The 17249-nt window shown below is 48.6% G+C and overlaps 1 protein-coding gene across 4 annotated transcripts in view; it reads left to right on the forward strand.

Annotated features, from left to right (window-relative positions):
* The window catches only part of Rfx4 (regulatory factor X4), a 153168-nt gene that overhangs the window by 111084 nt on the left and 24835 nt on the right, over positions 1 to 17249 (forward strand). For all 4 annotated transcript variants that reach the window (XM_041677571.1, XM_041677576.1, XM_041677594.1 and 1 more), the window contains 3 exons: positions 376 to 520; positions 6949 to 7043; positions 7434 to 7551. In XM_041677571.1, the coding sequence (XP_041533505.1) occupies positions 376 to 520; positions 6949 to 7043; positions 7434 to 7551 (358 nt within the window). The remainder of the gene's footprint in view (positions 1 to 375; positions 521 to 6948; positions 7044 to 7433; positions 7552 to 17249) is intronic.

Here is a 17249-nt window from a genome sequence, read left to right on the forward strand (position 1 = left end):
GTGAAATTTCTGACCCATTGGGCCCAGGGTGGCTAGAGCAGTTCCTCAGTGTGGTCCTGTCCCTTTTCTGGCACCGGAGACACACAGGTTATTGTTGGGGTCAAGACTAGAGGGAATGGGAACAACAGCAGGGTTTGACCTGGTGCAGGTCACCGTAGTGGAGAAAAAGAAGGGGGAGGAGAAAGCCTCAGGAAGAAGAAGGAGTGTCTCAGTGAATTTTTCAAGTCATGGTATCACCATTGTTTCTTAAAATTGAGTTTCCCTGGATCTCCAAGTATCTACAAAATGCAACAAGCATACCCGCTCAGAAGGCACATGGGGGACAGAGAGGCGGGCTTTTAACTGGGAACTCTCGACGGTTGGATTGCATTACAGGCATCTCGGACGGTGATCCACAGCGCGGACATCACATTCCAGATGCTGGAGGACTGGAGGAACGTGGACCTGAGCAGCATCACCAAGCAGACTCTCTACACCATGGAGGACTCCCGGGATGAGCACCGCAGACTCATCATTCAGTGTAAGGTGTCCCTGGGGCTGCAGTCCTTCTCTTTCTGTTTTTAATTGATAAATATTCAAGTGGTATTCCCACCCTGCCCCCTTCCCTGGGTCCCATTCTTCTATTGTTCCTGTTAAATGGCTCGGCCCAGACAGGAGGACTAATTTACTTAAGAGGATATGTGTCAACATGGCTGATGCCATTGGGCAGCACACAATGTCATACAAAGGACCCCGCATGTGACCCTGAATGCCACGCATACCTCCAAGGCAGTGACAGAAAGGCTGGGAACTGAAACGTACGGCCTGCCTTGGTGTATGTCGGTATAGAGCCAGCTATCCAAGCTGCCTATGTGTCAGTGACCATATGACAGTGAGGGTCATGTGACCGTAAGCCGGGCCTCCCCACTCCCTCCCTCCACCCCCGCCACACACACACACACACACACACCATGCACATTGAAGTTTGAGAAGACGTGAATGGGTGGCGAGTTGCTCCCATGCACATGCGTTCATGGCTGTAGGGATAACGACTTCCTGCAGTGCAGGCAGCCCCCGTGTGGGTGAGAGTTTGCTCCCCAGAGTGAAACACAGGGACACCACCTTAGATACTCCTGTTCCTCCTCTGAGCCTTGGCCCAGCTGACTGCTCAGCGTGCCTCACTTTGCCAGCCTTCCTTTCCTCAGAAGGGCAGCAGGGTGCACACTCAGGTGGAGTAGTCAGTGCCCCTCAGAGGTTCCAGGGAGGGTGGCGCTGAAGGCAGACGGTCTGAGACCCATCTCTTCTGTGTGGGGTAAATTACATCATCGCTCCAGTGCCCACCAGGAGGAGGGGTCTATTCAGAAAAGCACAGCCCCCTTGAGTGGCAGGGTCTGCTCCTCCACACTGTTGTCCTAGGGGATCTCTGTCTTCTGCCAGCTCGTCTAAGCCTGGGCTGTTTATGACCCAATATCCTCTGAGAGTCCCTATTAGAAAGCACTTCCTTTCAAGGCCTCTCGAAGGCCAGCAGAGCCCTAAATATCTGAACCTGGCCTCCACCGGACCCCAGCCTTAACCCAGGTTCTTTGGCCTTCTCCCACACGGTTGCCCACTTGTCTGCTACTGCGTCTTAGGGGGAACCGCTGAGAAGATAATGCAGTTTATCAGATGCCAGTTCTCTGCCAAGTACTCTATCAAACCCACTGTGTGTGATGTCATCAATTCTGCTTCACAGCCACATGGGGGACAGTCTCCTGTCACTCCCGTTTTACATCTGAGAAAACTCAGCTCCGGAGAGTTGACGGGGCTTCCCCAGGGTCGTGTGATCACTACGTGGCGGTGCTAGGCCTGGAACCTGCTCCTTGTGCCATCTCCAGCCCAGGGCAGCTCTGCTGGGAAAGAGCAGAGGGGACCAAAATTGTAAAGTGGGACTGAGCTTGGGAGGGTACAGGGTCTTCCTGAGCACTTTCTGTTGGGATTCTGTTTGTTTTCATCGCTTGTGTGTGTGCGCGCGTGTGCGTGCATGTCTGTAGTAGTAGGAGCGGTGGGGCTGCGTCCCCAGCACCCCGGCCGCCTGCTAGCTTATGCCCCGAAATAATAACACACAAATTGTTTCATTTAAACACTGCTTGGCCCTTTAGCTCTAGCCCTTACTGGCTAATTCTGATATCCCGATCAACCCATCTCTAATAATCTGTGAGCACCGGTCTTACCGGGAAGATTCTAGCCTACGTCCATCCTGGGTCGGAGCTTCATCGTGTGTGTCTGCCCAGGAGTGGGGCATGGTGTCTCTGCTCCAGAGAGCAGAGCTGTCAGTCTGAGCTCACTTCCTCTTCCTCCCAGCATTCTGTTCTGTTTACTCCTCCCACCTATGTTTTAACCTATAAGGGCCAGCCAAGCAGTTTATTTATTGCTTAACCAATGAAATCAACAGATTGATATATGACACTCCCACAAAACGTGTCTGTGTGTGTGTACGTGTGTGCGCGTGCATGTCTGTGTGTGTACATGTGTCTGTGTGTGTAGTGGCACCTATGCCACAGCATGTGTATGCAGGTCAGAGGACAACCTCAGCCTTCAGCTTTCAACTTGTCTGAGACAGGGTCTCCTGTTCCTCACTGCCTACGCCAGGTATCCTGCTTAGGGTCACCATTGCTGTGATGAAACACCGTGACCAAAACAGCCTGGGGAGGAAAGGGTGTCTTTGGCTTCCATTTCCACACTGTAGCCCATCACACTGTAGCCTGGACAGGAACTCAAGTGGGCAGGAGCCTGGAGGCAGAGCTGATACAAAGGCCACCGAGGAACGCTGCCTTCTGGCTTGTTCTTCCTGACTCGCTCGGTCTGCTTTCTTATAGCACCCAGGACCCCCATCAGTGGCACCACCCACGATAGGCTGGGTGCTGCCCTGTTAATCACAAAGAAGATACCCTACAACCCAGATCTTCTGGAGGCATTTTCTCAGTCGAGGCTCCCTCCTCTTGGCTGACATAAAACTGGCCAGCACACCAAGGCAGCTGGCTTTTAAGCTCCTGGGAAGTCTCCTGTCTCTGCGCTGAAATTATAGCTGTGAGCTGCGCCGCACACAGCTGTTCATTAAATGTGAGTTCTGGGGATCCAGACCCACACCCTCAAACTCTACCCACTGAGCCATCTCCCCAGCTTTCAGGCACGATTCTGGCTCTCTTCCCTCCTTGTCAGCTCGATCAAAAGAAATCGTGTTCCTAAGCACCCTAACAGCCCGTGGGAAACCGCTGGTCACTATGTCTCAGGCCTCCCAATGCGCCAGGCATGGAACTGGCATTCGGTAACGCTGCTTCTCAGTTTTTACCACTCACAGTTTTATACTGACCTCCCTCACCCTTAGAACCTCTTGTGGGAAGGAAAATATGAACCAGGCTTAGAGAAAAATAAAGGCAGCAGGGCTGAGTGAAGGGGCCAGGCTGAATCTGTGCTGCAGCGTTGTGGATGACAGTGCCGCCTCCGTCTCTGAGAGAGACTCTTCGGGTTCTCTCTCCAAGTTCCTTTAGATGCAGGATAGGATGGTGTCATCTGAAGCCGCAGTTATGCTGTGGTTCAGTTGAGTCCAGCTGGTCCTCACTGAGCGTCTGTCCTGGATCAGGCTCTTGTGAACAGCTGGGCGGTGGCTGGGATAGACACTGCCCTTCTGACACGGAGCCCAGGGTCCGTGGCGAGTCCCACGCTCACCTACAACTGTGCTGCACCTTGGTAAAGAGTACGGTACTGTGTGATGCAATGCCAGAAAGGAGCGTTTGAGCCAGCGGCCAAGCCTAAGGCCCAGGACATAGGTGTCATACCTGTACCTCCCAGTAGACAGGAGCAGAGGCCGTGAAGCACAATGCAGTGGTCCCAGAAGTCAGTCTGAGCAGGGTGGGGGCACTTCACTCTCGTTCCAACCAGCTGACATCTGCAGATTCTTGTTGTCACGGTCACCATTGCACCTGTGCCGTGGAGCCTGAGCAGGGATGCCTGGCTCACTTTAGCTCCCACACCACTAGAATAGAATGGGTGTTAAGGGCTGCCTTAGGAAAGGGAGGGGCTGCTTGCCCAAAAGAGCTTGCTGGAACCTTGGTTCCAGTGCATGGAGATCATGGTTTCTTGTTCCATATGATGAGAATAATGCAGAGGGGTTAAACAGGACGCCATACTGTAGGCTTAGTGCACAGGGGAGTGCTCCCGAGGGCACTGGTCACAGGGGAGTACTCCCGAGGGCACTGGTCACAGGGGAGTGCTCCCGAGGGCACTGGTCACAGGGGAGTGCTCCTGATGGCACTGGTCACAGGGCAGTGCTCCCGATGGCACTGATCACAGGGGAGTGCTCCCGAGGGCACTGATCACAGTGGAGTGCTCCTGATGGCACTGGTCACAGGGGAGTGCTCCCGATGGCACTGGTCACAGGGGAGTGCTCCCGAGGGCACTGATCACAGGGCAGTGCTCCTGATGGCACTGATCACAGGGGAGTGCTCCTGAGGGCACTGGTCACAGGGGAGTGCTCCCGAGGGCACTGGTCACAGGGGAGTGCTCCCGAGGGCACTGATCACAGGGCAGTGCTCCCGATGGCACTGGTCACAGGGGAGTGCTCCCGAGGGCACTGATCACAGAGGAGTGCTCCCGATGGCACTGGTCACAGGGGAGTGCTCCCGAGAGCACTGGTCACAGGGGAGTGCTCCCGATGGCACTGGTCACAGGGGAGTGCTCCCGAGGGCACTGATCACAGGGCAGTGCTCCTGATGGCACTGGTCACAGGGGAGTGCTCCCGATGGCACTGATCACAGGGGAGTGCTCCCGAGGGCACTGATCACAGGGGAGTGCTCCCGAGGGCACTGGTCACAGGGGAGTGCTCCTGAGGGCACTGGTCACAGGGGAGTACTCCCGAGGGCACTGGTCACAGGGGAGTACTCCCGAGGGCACTGGTCACAGGGGAGTGCTCCCGAGGGCACTGATCACAGGGCAGTGCTCCTGATGGCACTGGTCACAGGGGAGTACTCCCGAGGGCACTGATCACAGGGGAGTGCTCCCGAGGGCACTGGTCACAGGGGAGTACTCCCGAGGGCACTGATCACAGAGGAGTGCTCCCGAGGGCACTGGTCACAGGGGAGTGCTCCCGATGGCACTGATCACAGGGGAGTGCTCCCGAGGGCACTGATCACAGGGCAGTGCTCCTGATGGCACTGATCACAGGGCAGTGCTCCCGATGGCACTGGTCACAGGGGAGTGCTCCCGAGGGCACTGATCACAGGGGAGTGCTCCCGACGGCACTGGTCATGAGGCAGCCGCACCGGCAGAGCTCTTTGGAATCGTAGCTGCTGCTTACCAGCTGTGAAACATTTGGCTTTCCCTCATCTTGAAGTGCCTCGGTTTCTCTACTTGCAGGTGGGAGGAAAGAGAGCACTTCCTCCCTGGGTTGTCCGTCTAGTCACTGAGTAACCAGCTGCACCTCTACTCTGTACCAGGCAGTCCTGAGCTCTGGGGTCATGACATTAACACTTGAGGGTCTGCCTTAAGGTTAACTGACTGCTGTGCCCATAGAAGTCACTAAAGAGAGTGCCTGGCACTTAGCAACCGTTTTTGTCACCACTGGCAAACAAAGCGTGGTTGTCTGACACAGAGAAAGACACATCTGTGGCTCTTAGGCTGTGCCGTGTCCCTGCCGTGTCCCTGCGGTGTCCCTGCCGTGTCCCTGCGGTGTCCCTGCCGTGTCCCTGCCGTGTCCCTGCGGTGTCTCTGCCGTGTCCCTGCGGTGTCCCTGCGGTGTCTCTGCCGTGTCCCTGCCATGTCCCTGCCGTGTCCCTGCGGTGTCCCTGCCGTGTCCCTGTGGTGTCCCTGCGGTGTCTCTGCCGTGTCCCTGCCGTGTCCCTGCCGTGTCCCTGCGGTGTCTCTGCCGTGTCCCTGCCGTGTCCCTGTGGTGTCCTTCCAAGGTAGTCATGACGGCAGCAGTGTGAGGTGATCCAGGGTCAAGAGGCAGACCGTGAGGAATGCTTGTGTTCAGCTGTGTTCTCCTTTTCATTCACCTTGGGACCCTGGCCCGTGGAATGGCACCACCCACAATGAGGCAGCTAACCCAAGGGAGGCAAGCCCTCACAGCAGGCCCAGAGCCCAGTGTCTAGGCTAGTCTCTGTTCTGTCATGGTGACAATATTAGCCACGGCACACCTCGTCTGTAATCTGAGAAAGATCAATGTCTTTTAAAGCCCATCTTTATGCTAACTAAGCATGGGGACTGTTTGACTTGCAGAAAGTTATCGAGCAAGCAAAATAGAGCCAACTGGCTGGCCTTCTCACGTGGGAAAAATTGCTCAGATATCTGCGTGGAAACAAAAAATGTACAGCGCTTGAACTGTGGTTTTATTTATTTAGCTCCATGTCTGAAAACCACGCGGAAAATCCTCACTAGAGAGATGATTGCAATGCAAGTGTCCTCAGCCACGCGCCTGTTTCCCACAGAGTTTCACGGATTCCCACGCACTCCACGCTTGCCTTTCCTAGCCTGAAGCTGAAGATAGGGCAGCAAGGGGAATGGTGATGTCATTTGATTAGCATGCACTAAGTACACATGCGTAGCACTGAGAGCCTGGCCAAGCTCCTTACACAGAATAGCTGTGGACCAGAAACAGTGGGGTCATTGCTCGTGTCCCGTCCTGGATAGACAGCAAGAGATGGCAATGCCTGGCCTAATGGTTAAGCAAGTCTTTCCAGGATAACAGCTGTAGCACAGATAATGCATTCCATGGGGACATTAGAGAAGATCCAGCAAGGAGACTTGACACCTGACTAGCTGTTGGCCAGTGCTATCGATGATATATATAATAAAGACAGTAATGGGTGTCTGCTGGAGAGGGGCAGGAGGAGGGCTGGAAGGGTTTCATCTCAGCTGGGTCATGAAGAACCGTGCAGTCCAGCCTCTGTGGAACTGCAGCTTGAGCAAGGTGTGTGGGTTCTGCTCTGTTTACAGTGTACCAGGAGTTTGACCACCTGCTGGAGGAGCAGTCGCCTATTGAGTCGTACATAGAATGGCTGGACACCATGGTCGACCGATGCGTTGTGAAGGTTGGTAGGGCAGAAGGGAAGGGGCCGCCGTGGCTCCTGCAGATGGTGGTTGTCTCAGAACCCCAAATGAGCTAGCTGGTGTTCCTCAGCATCCATAGCATTCTGGGGTTGCAGGGAGGAGACCTGGTCTCAACCTGGGAGGTGGAGGGAACAGAGACAGGACTCGCCAGTCCCTGATTCACCCAGGTTTGCATCCCTTACTTGTCCCTTGCACAACGTTTTGGTACCAGCTTTTATTTAGTGTGTTTATGCTGCCAAAATCAAAAAGTCAAAAGAAAAAAAATCACTGCTTCCCAGGCTTGAACTTGAAGGCTTGCAGGCCTCCCCTCGTTTTTCAGAGCCAATAGTGAATGCTGAACTGAAGTATTAAAACCGTTTACTTGCTTGTAGGTGGCTGCCAAGAGACAAGGGTCCCTGAAGAAAGTAGCGCAGCAGTTCCTGCTGATGTGGTCTTGCTTTGGCACCAGGGTGATCCGGGACATGACCCTGCACAGTGCTCCCAGCTTCGGTAAGGTATCCGGTGTCACACACACACAATGTCCAGCCACTGTTCTGTGCACTGAGTTCACCTCTTTGGAATCAGTCACAGTCCCACCTGCTGTCTCTGAGGTCACGAGGATGTCGGCGCGAAGGCATCTGTTGGGGGTGGGACATAACTCTGCTAGGTTCTTCAGAAAGCAAGAGGGCACTGAACGCTCAAGGGGAAATACGAAGCAGCCGTGTGGAAATGAGAGGTTTGCTGACAAAGAGACCTGCCAACATTTAAGGAGGTACGGGAGGCAGTAGCCAAGCACCCTTCATCACCTGTCCTCAGTGTCTACCTGTGGCCTGGTTAATAAAAACCCAGAGACAGAAGGTCAGAAAAGCAAAGCAGTCAGCCACTGGCTCTTACGTCTACCTCAGTCTGAAATGGCGACCCTGTGTCCAGGAACTTCAGAGACTGAGCTGAGAGCTGTCTCCTCCTGTCTTCTGTTCCTCTGGAGTACTCAGGGCATGCACCACCACTGCCCGGTTTCTATGGCAAACTAGTGTGACTGTGTCCCCACTGCCTGGTCTGTGAGGCTGACCAGGGTGGCTGTTTTACCCTCTGATCTTCAGGAAAGCTTTATTTATTAAATGAAAGAGATATCACTACACCTGCCTGCCACTCCTGTGGGGCGAGCTGCAGAGCTCCACAGGTGTGGGCACTCTAACACTGGGCACAGACTGGCCTCTGAATTTAAGCCTTTGCAAATGGCCTGGCTGACACCCAGGGCTACTTTGTGCTGCTTTTTATTTCCATTTTCCATTTGTCAGATGATTGACTTTGATGTTTTGATTAATGTGTCTTGAGAAACGCACTCTGGCCTACTCTCTAGAAGAAGGCTTTTGCACTCCATTTGTTTTCTGGATCACCCCCAACTCCTCACTTACTGCTCCCCACTGGAGATCTGTCTCCGAGATCCGTCTCTGCAGACAGAAACCTGGTCCCCAACTCGGTGACAGTATTGTGCTTCCTGCAGGACACAGTCGCCTGCTTTCAGCAGAGAGGATGTGTGTCTGGGTCCAGTCGGTCCATAGCAAAGACGGTGGGCCTGGAAAGATGGCATCTGGATTTCAAACTTCCAAGCACTGGCCTCTGTCGTCCGGTGCGCTGGGGTGTTTGGTGACATTTCTGGGTAATCTTCCATGCTGTCTTACTCTGCAAAGATAGGTGTGATCTTGTGTCTCATAATTTCAGATTAAGCCAATCAACTCTCAGCTTTGTCCTGGTTTTAATTTGACACTTTTCCATCTAACTTTCCACGGACTTGTCAGCATTTCCCAGGTGTGTCATACGGTGCAGTGCAGTGTGGTGGAGCGCAGGAGGGTCGGGAGGACCTGCTGTCTCTCTGTTCTTTGCTGGCGATTTCTTTCACTGCGGCCCTGGGGTTATCGGAGCCTGCCCACGCTTCAGCTGCAGAGGGAGCATGGACACGCTCTGATGATGGCTGCCGGGGCAGTGCCATCAGATGTGGCATTTTGATGACTTCTAGTCCGTGGTGGTGAGCGCTGGCGCGTCCCCTGCAGCTCCGGAAAGGCCATTGTGGGTAGCTGCTCTTGCTTAAGCAATGGCTGAATGGTATCTTGAGGTTTCTTTTTTCATTGCTTCAGAATCAAAGATTCAACCTTTTCCACACAAACACATGCATGCGTACGGAGAAGTGGGGAACCTCTGCTCCTTGTCTTAGTGCTTATTCTTCCGTTTGTTGACCCATGGAGTAAGCATCCCCCGCCACCTCTCATCATGCAGGGGTGGCAGTGTCCTTGGCATTGCTGTTTGTAGTTCAGTTGTGTAAAAGTGGAAGCCTGGACAGAGCAAGTGTGGTTATTGGTGCCTCGCATTTTTTCCTGGGGTGTGTGAGTCGTTAAAATTAGTGAGTTTATTTCTTTTCCAATCGTACTATTTTAGGACGTGCTAGAAAGTGGGGTAAATGACAAATACATACAGATATATATAATATACACATATATTATATATTTGCTCTGTGTGTAAATGTATAGATATACACACACATATATATTTACGCACGCACACACATACCGTAAAAAGAGAGACATTAACCCAGTTTCACTCTTCTCAGTCCTGAGTAGTTGAAACAATGCTGCCTCTAAGTCCGTTCAGCAAACTCAGGAACGGTTCGGCTCATCTGACTCATTGTTGAGTTTTGCAGTTCCCAAGCGAAACTGTCTGCAAAGCCCAGCGTTACAGCCCAGCGGATGGGGCAGGGCTACACATCCTTCCACACATCACTTTTCCTCACGATGGTTTTGTGGTCCAGCACCAAAGGGCCCCCTCCTGGGTTGGGGCTGGAAGGCCCCGTGGGCCTCTTGTCATGGAGCGGCTCCCAGACCTGGTGGCTGTGATGGAATCGTCTAAACTGCCTCTCTACGTAAACTCAGGCGTCCTAGCTCCCATTACCCAGAACCTGCTAAATACGAGGACCCTGATGTCGCTAGCATCACTTAGGCCCACTCCAGGGAGGGGGCCTGAAAGCATAATGTTCCTTCTCCACCCTCTCCCCACCCCAGTCCGGGCCCAGAGAGAAGGAGGACTTGCATAAGAGATGGAGTTCTTGCAGGGGCAAGGCTTCCTTCTCAGCTCAAGTGTGTGCTCTTTCCTAAGCTGTCCTGTCCCACCTGCCGTTCTCAGTTCAATACCAGTGGGAACTATGGACCAGTGTTTATGGAGAGCCTAGTAGATTGCCTATTGCTGCCTTGAGTGTGGAACTTAAGAAGGATTTCCTAGAATTAGACATGCACTAAGGGAACAGAAGCCAATAATAATTATTTTAACAAATATTTAGCAAAAATATAAGATCACTTATTTCCCACCTTAACTCTGCAGGGCAGATGAACCCATGGGGTAGGAAGGGAGCATGTGGAATTTCCTTGCCCAAGATCAAGGAGGTGGACTGGGAGAGCTCTGGCTCAGACCCACCCACCTGACCACACTCGCTCTATCCCCACTGTCAGCAGGCTCAGGTGAATGGTGACAACTTTATTTTATTCACACTGATGATTTTAAATTGATGGATTAATATTTTTTAAGATTTAAATGATGAGAGAAAAGAAGAATTGTTAGACTGTTGGAAATGCTAAAAGATGCCAGCCAGCAATGGAATAATGTCTTTTAAATGCTGAGAACAAAAATTATCAACTTACTCAAGAGTGAGGGCAACAGGAAGTCAATTCAGTTATGTGAAGGCCAGGAGAATTTGTTATCCACATACACGCATCCAAATGCAAGTGCTGCTACAGGATGCACTTCAGCAAGAAGAGAAAGAAAGCCACATGTGCACTGGCTCACGAGAAACTGCGATTATCTGATCATCACTGCTGGTCACAAACCGCCCCAAAGCCACGAGGCCTGAAACAGATTCTTGTTATGAGTGCGCATGGTGATCATCCACGGCGAAGGTCGCAGACACTCAGTTGAAGAGTTCCAGGCCTCCTCTCCCTTAATCTTTAATGCAAAGAATGTTCATGAATTTGGAGGGGGTGTTTTCACATGAGAAAAGAATTTATGTAAACAAATCTAATTAGCTAATCCTTCCTACATGCCTTTGTTATTGATGAAAGGGGAGGCAGTCAGAGGCGACCCTTGGGAGTGGCTCTCTCCTTCCACCCTACGGGTTCCAGGAACTGAACTCAGGTTTTTAGGGTTGGCAGCAAGGGCCTTACCCACTGAGACATAGTGATGGCCCCCAAACTAATCTTTATGTGTGTTCTTTACAAAGGTAAAGCCAAGTTTTATGAGAAAATATATCACATGAACTAATGAGAATTGAATGCTGAAGGAACAGTTAAAGCATGTAGAGATCTTGGTCTCTACCACAACTACTAAATAGCTTCCTATTTTGTTGGAAATGTGTGTCTATCCATACATGTTTTTACAGTAAACATGTAGAGTGTATGTATAAGATGAATGAAGAGATTATCACGATGACAACATAACCATAATTTACGGGGGAAATAGCATACTATGAGCATTTAAGAGATGGCAAGGGGCTGAAGAGATGGCTCAGTGGTTAAGAGCACTGACTGTTCTTCCAGAGGTCCTGAGTTCAATTCCCAGCAACCACATGGTGGCTCAAAACCATCTGTGGTGAGATCTGGTGCCCTCTTCTGGCCTGCAGGCATACAGGGAGGCAGACTATTGTATACATAATAAATAAAAAAAAAAAGAGAGAGATGGCAAGAATTGAGGAGGTGAAGAAGGCTCAGAACATAGGTGGCAAGCTGAAGATCAAACAAAACATAGAAACACTAACCACATAAGTGAGGAAGCCTCTCTTCCTGTGAAAACAGCAGGCAAAAAATGTTAAGAGGCAAGATTTTCTAAACTATATGAGATAAATCATCCTTAACTTATGAAAATCCCTGTAAAAGAATAAAAATAAAAACCGGAAAGCAATAACACCCATTTTATGAGCGAATCTCTATTTCAAACCTGGTGAGAAGGGTAGGAGAAAAGACCACTGTGAATCAGAGGCACATCATTTCCCACAGATGAAAACACTAGAAGCTCTCATTCCAGGCGGTTTGCGCTCTCTCTCTCTCTCTCTCTCTCTCTCTGTGTGTGTGTGTGTGTGTGTGTGTGTGTGTGTGCACGCGCGCGCGCGTGTATCCCTGGCTGTCCTGAAATTCGCTATGTAGACCTCGAACCTTTCTCTGCCTCCTGAGGGCTGGAATTAAAAGTGCATGTTACCATGCCAAGATTTTGTCTTTTATTAAATCATGATTAATGGTGGGTAAAATGTCTCAGTGAGTAGGTGTAAAGGTGCTCGCGCTAATTCTGATGACCTGAGTTTGATCACTGCAGCCTACATAGTGGACAGAGAGAACTGACTTGAGAAATTGTCCTCTGACCTCCACATGCACACAGTAGCACACACCCGTGCCTTCACACCCGCTCCCAAAAACAAAAAGTAAAATAACAATGATGATATTGTGATAATAATAATGATGGATAGGGATTGATAGGGATGATTCAAAGTCTAATCATGGATAAGTAGCGTCCTGCACTCATAGATTAAAAAGAAATTCGCATTGCATCTTCATGGTTCAGAGAGAAAAGAAAGCCTTTGTTAGCAGTCACCAGGCGCAACTTTTGAGAAACTGTTTGAAAGAAGAAATCCCAGGGAATATTAAAGACTATTTTAAAATCTCCATAATAAAGACTACATCGAATGTTGATGTTTTATAAGATTTCTTCTCATACTCTCTAATAAGTATGCACAATAGGTCTGTCCAGTGATGTGTAAAGGAAATATCTGAATGAGAAGCAAACCACAAAGTCATCTATTTCAGGACATTATGATTGGCAAAGAGAAGAGAAGCCAGGGCTGACAAGATGGTTCCATGGGTAAAGGGCTTACTGTCAGTCCTGACTGCCTGAACCAGCCCCAGGACCCATATGGTGGAAGATGAGGACTTGGTCTTACAAATCGTCCTCTGACTTCTACATCCATGCTGTGGCACACACACATAAACACACGTACGTGCGCACACACATACATACATACATAAGAAAAAAGTCTATGAGCTAAGTAGAAATTAAGTCACTTCAGTTTTTATAAAATCATTGACATTCTCAGAACAACATTGAAAAATAATTTAAAAATAATAGAATTATTTTTGGTAATAGTAGCAACTAAAACTAAAATGTACCTTGAAATAATTCTAAGAAAATGTATGAAGATCTCTAGACCTTTATGGTGAGGTATTGTGTGCATGCATGCTCTGTCAGCACGCAGAAGGCTGAGGCAGGGCCACTGCAAACTCAAGCCCAGCTTCAGTGCACAGTGAGTTCAAAGCCAGCCAGGGCCACGCGGCGAAACCCTGTCTCAAGAAACATAAGGGGGAAAAGTCCTTCGAGGAAAAAGTCACAGCTCATATTTGGAAAGATTCAAGCCCCCAAAAGATGCTAATTCTCATTCATGTATAAATTCACTTGGATTTCTAGAGAGCTTGGGGAGTGCAGAGGCTGTGGAGATGAGGGCAGGGCGAGCAAGACAGTGTGACATTCAACAGTGGTAGACGGAAGAAACACCGCAGAGGCCAAAGGCAGACTGGCAGGAGCAGAGCTGTCTGCAGCCATCAGCTCCCCGTGTTACAGCTTTCTGATGGGACGGGAGAGAGGCTCAGACCAGTGTGTTTCTAAGGCAAGAAAACTTGGATGCTCCAACTCCCAAAAGGAAACATCTAAATGAAAAACAATAACAATGACAGAAATAGACCTTAAAACTTTCTTTAAAAAATAGGAAATGATCTTTTTATGATCTTGGAATAGGAAATTGTTTCTTTAAAAAAAAGCACATATACACACATACACATGTACTTATATATTTAGCATGAATATATATACATATCTATGTTATCATGAATCTTGAAAGAATGTAAAAATACAGCACGAGGTGAGAGCCTTGGCTTCTTCCTCTGGCCGTGTAGTTTCCTGGCCACAGGAAATGTTAGGAGAAGAGACTTTGATATGTATGTTTTAAATACTCCAGAGTGATATCACCTCCAACCTCACAACAGGGTCAAGGGAATGATGCCAGAGACACTGTAGGATATTGCGTGACCACAGGATAACTCACAAATATAGCTACCTTCCGCCCCTGGGCCTGCTCTACCTTCCGCCCCTGGGCCTGCTCTTCATGGCCAGTCCCCCCCTCCACACACACACTTTGTGATCACTTGTTTTCCTGGTAAGTTTTTAGATTTCCAGATAGTGCGCTCCTGCTGTCCTTTCTCTGCTGTCACCCATGACTGCGTTTTCTCGCTGTGTTCGTGGCTCAGTTGGTGGAACTGCAGCCACCCCAGGGATGGCACTGCGGGATTTTAAACTGTGTTTAATGAGTCCCATGAGCAAAGTTAAAACATTTCTAAAAAGGACATGGAAGGGAGGGAGATGTTTTGTAATGGATATAAATATCAAATAATTAAAATCCAGAATATGCTGCAATCACTCTAAATAAGCCACCTACTTATCTATCTGTCATCTATCTATCTATCTGTCTATCATCTATATATCATCTATCTATCTATCTATCATCTATCTATCTATCTATCTGTCTATCATCTGTCTATCATCCATCTATCTATCCATCATCTATCTATCTATCTGTCTATCATCTGTCTATCATATCTATCTATCTATCTGTCTGTCTGTCTGTCTGTCTATCATCTGTCTATCATCTATCAATCATCATCTATCAATCATCTATCTACTATCTATTACCTATCATCTATGTATCTACTATCTGTCCATCTATCTATCTATCATCTGTCTATCATCTATCAATCATCTATCTACTATCTATCATCTATGTATCTGTCTGTCTACTATCTGTCTATCTATCTGTCTATCATCTATCATTTATCTATCTATCCATATGTCTGTCTATGGGGGGCACAGGTACATGTGACGGTCAGAGGACAACTTGTGGGGATTGGTTCTCTCCTTCCACCATGTAGTCCCAAGGAAAGAACGTCAGCTGTAAAGCTCACTGAAATGCCCTTATCCACTAAGATATCCCTTTGGTAGTTAAATAATTATTTTTAAGAAAATACCCCAGTATGAAAAATAAGCAACAAATACAAACAGCAATGTATGAAAGAGGAGGTTCTACTGAACAGTAAGTACATGAAACTACGCATGTCTTTATAGTAATTGGGCTCCTGAAAATTCCCACCCTCTCTGCCAGCACCTCACATGGCTCTGGGGAGAGTGTAAATCATTCTGGGCGGTGGTTTGGTGCTACCTCTTAAGACTGGAGGGGTAGGTGTTCTTGGGTTCTGTTGCTTAGACTTCTAGACCTGGATACTAGGGGACAGATTCAAAAATAGTCACTGTAGCCAGTTTTTTGTTTGTTTGTTTTAGATGTTAACTTGTCCTTATTTACAAAATTTTACATATAGCAATCTCCAGAGACACCACAAAAACCTATTAGAACTAGTTGTTTGTATTGAGGAAAGTCAAAGCATGCAAAACATTATAAAACAGTAACATTTCTATATCTTGGCAAATGGAACATGCCGTTAAATCATGCCTTTTAAATGTGTGGATTGTATGGAATATGAACTATATCACAGTGAAAGTGGTATAAAATTTTAGTTTCCATTCTACAGATTGTAACATGTGGTTGACTTATCGCCTCTCACCATAAGTGAATGTCTTTATCATCTTGAACAATGTAACAACTTCACAGCCCCCTCACTCCATCCATTCTTCTTCGCAGTGCTGTGATGCTCATGTCTGTATTGAATTCCTTAAATATTTTTTATCTTACCCCGAGGTTTGAAATCCTATGGATGGGCCCTCGGGGAAAAAATCTACAACTGTTATTCAACTAAAGGAACACAGCAATAAAAGAGTCCTGTGCCTCTGTATAACGTACACTGATATGTCAGTAGAATGTATACTGACAGGCCAGTGCGCTGCTCAGCCCTCACCAGAGAAGCTTCTTCCCGCAGGCTATGGGAATTAACAGAGACCCACAGCTGAGACAAGGTGTAGAGAGTGCGAGACTTGGGAGTGCTTAGTCCTAAATGAGGCATCTTTATCCAGCCCTGGCCCTCGGAGCTCAGCAATCTCTGCTGAAGAGGAGACAGATTGTACAAGCCCGAGGTCATGACTGACTCCAAGGGAAAGTGTCTTCCAGACTCAACAGGACTGAAACACGAGCTTGCAGAGATTCTGAGAGTGCACACAAGGCCTGCACAGACCAGAGCCTGGCAAAATCCCCAGCACTGAGAAGGGGAAGTGGACACCGAGTCCTACCCATAACCGAGAAATTATTTGCGATTGATATCTATCAGAAAAGAGAAAACCAGTTTTCTCTAGTAGAGTGTCGCTGCGTATATCAGCCATGCTGCAGGGCAGGCCCAGAAAACGGACTCCTGTTTTTTGTATGTTTTTGCTTTGCTTGTCTTTTTTGTTTGTTTGTTTACATTGAGCTATATATTTTTCTCCGCCCCTCTCCCTTCCTCCTTCCTCTTCTGCCTTCTCATGCTCCCAATTTACTTAAGAGATCTCATCTATTTCTCCTTCCCATGTACATTAGATCCATGTGTGTCTCTCATAGGGTACTCTTTGTTGTCAAGGTTCTCTGGAGTTGTGGCTGGTTTTTCTTTGCTTTATGTTTAAAAACCACTTATGAGTGAGTACATATGATATTTGTCTTCCTGGGTCTGGGTTACCTCATTCACTATGATGTTTTCTAGCTCCATCCATTTGCCTGCAAATCTCAAGATGTCATTAGTTTTTCTGCTGTGTGGTACTCCAGTGTGTAAGTGTACCACATTTTCCTTATCCATTCTTCGGTCGAGGGCCATTTAGGTTGTTTCCAGGTTCTGGCTATAACAAAGAAAGCTGCTATGAACATTGTTGAGCGCATGTTCCTGTGGTATGAGTTCCTGAGTATCCTTTGGGTATATACCCAAAAGTGGTAGTGCTGGGTCTTGAGAAAGATTGTTTTATAATTTTCTGAGAAATCGCCACACTGATATCCAAAAGGGCTGCACAAGTTTGCACTCCCACCAGCAATGGAAGAGTGTTCCCTTTGCTCCACATCCTCTCCAGCATAAGTTACCATCAGGGTTTCTGATCTTGGCCATTCTTACAGGTGTAAGGTGGAACCTCAGAGTTGTTTTGATTTGCATTTCTCTGATGACTAAGGA

Source organism: Microtus oregoni, unplaced genomic scaffold (assembly GCF_018167655.1).
Source record: "Microtus oregoni isolate MIOR12 unplaced genomic scaffold, Mior012 000001F_ref0000356, whole genome shotgun sequence".
Taxonomy (NCBI): domain Eukaryota; kingdom Metazoa; phylum Chordata; class Mammalia; order Rodentia; family Cricetidae; genus Microtus; species Microtus oregoni.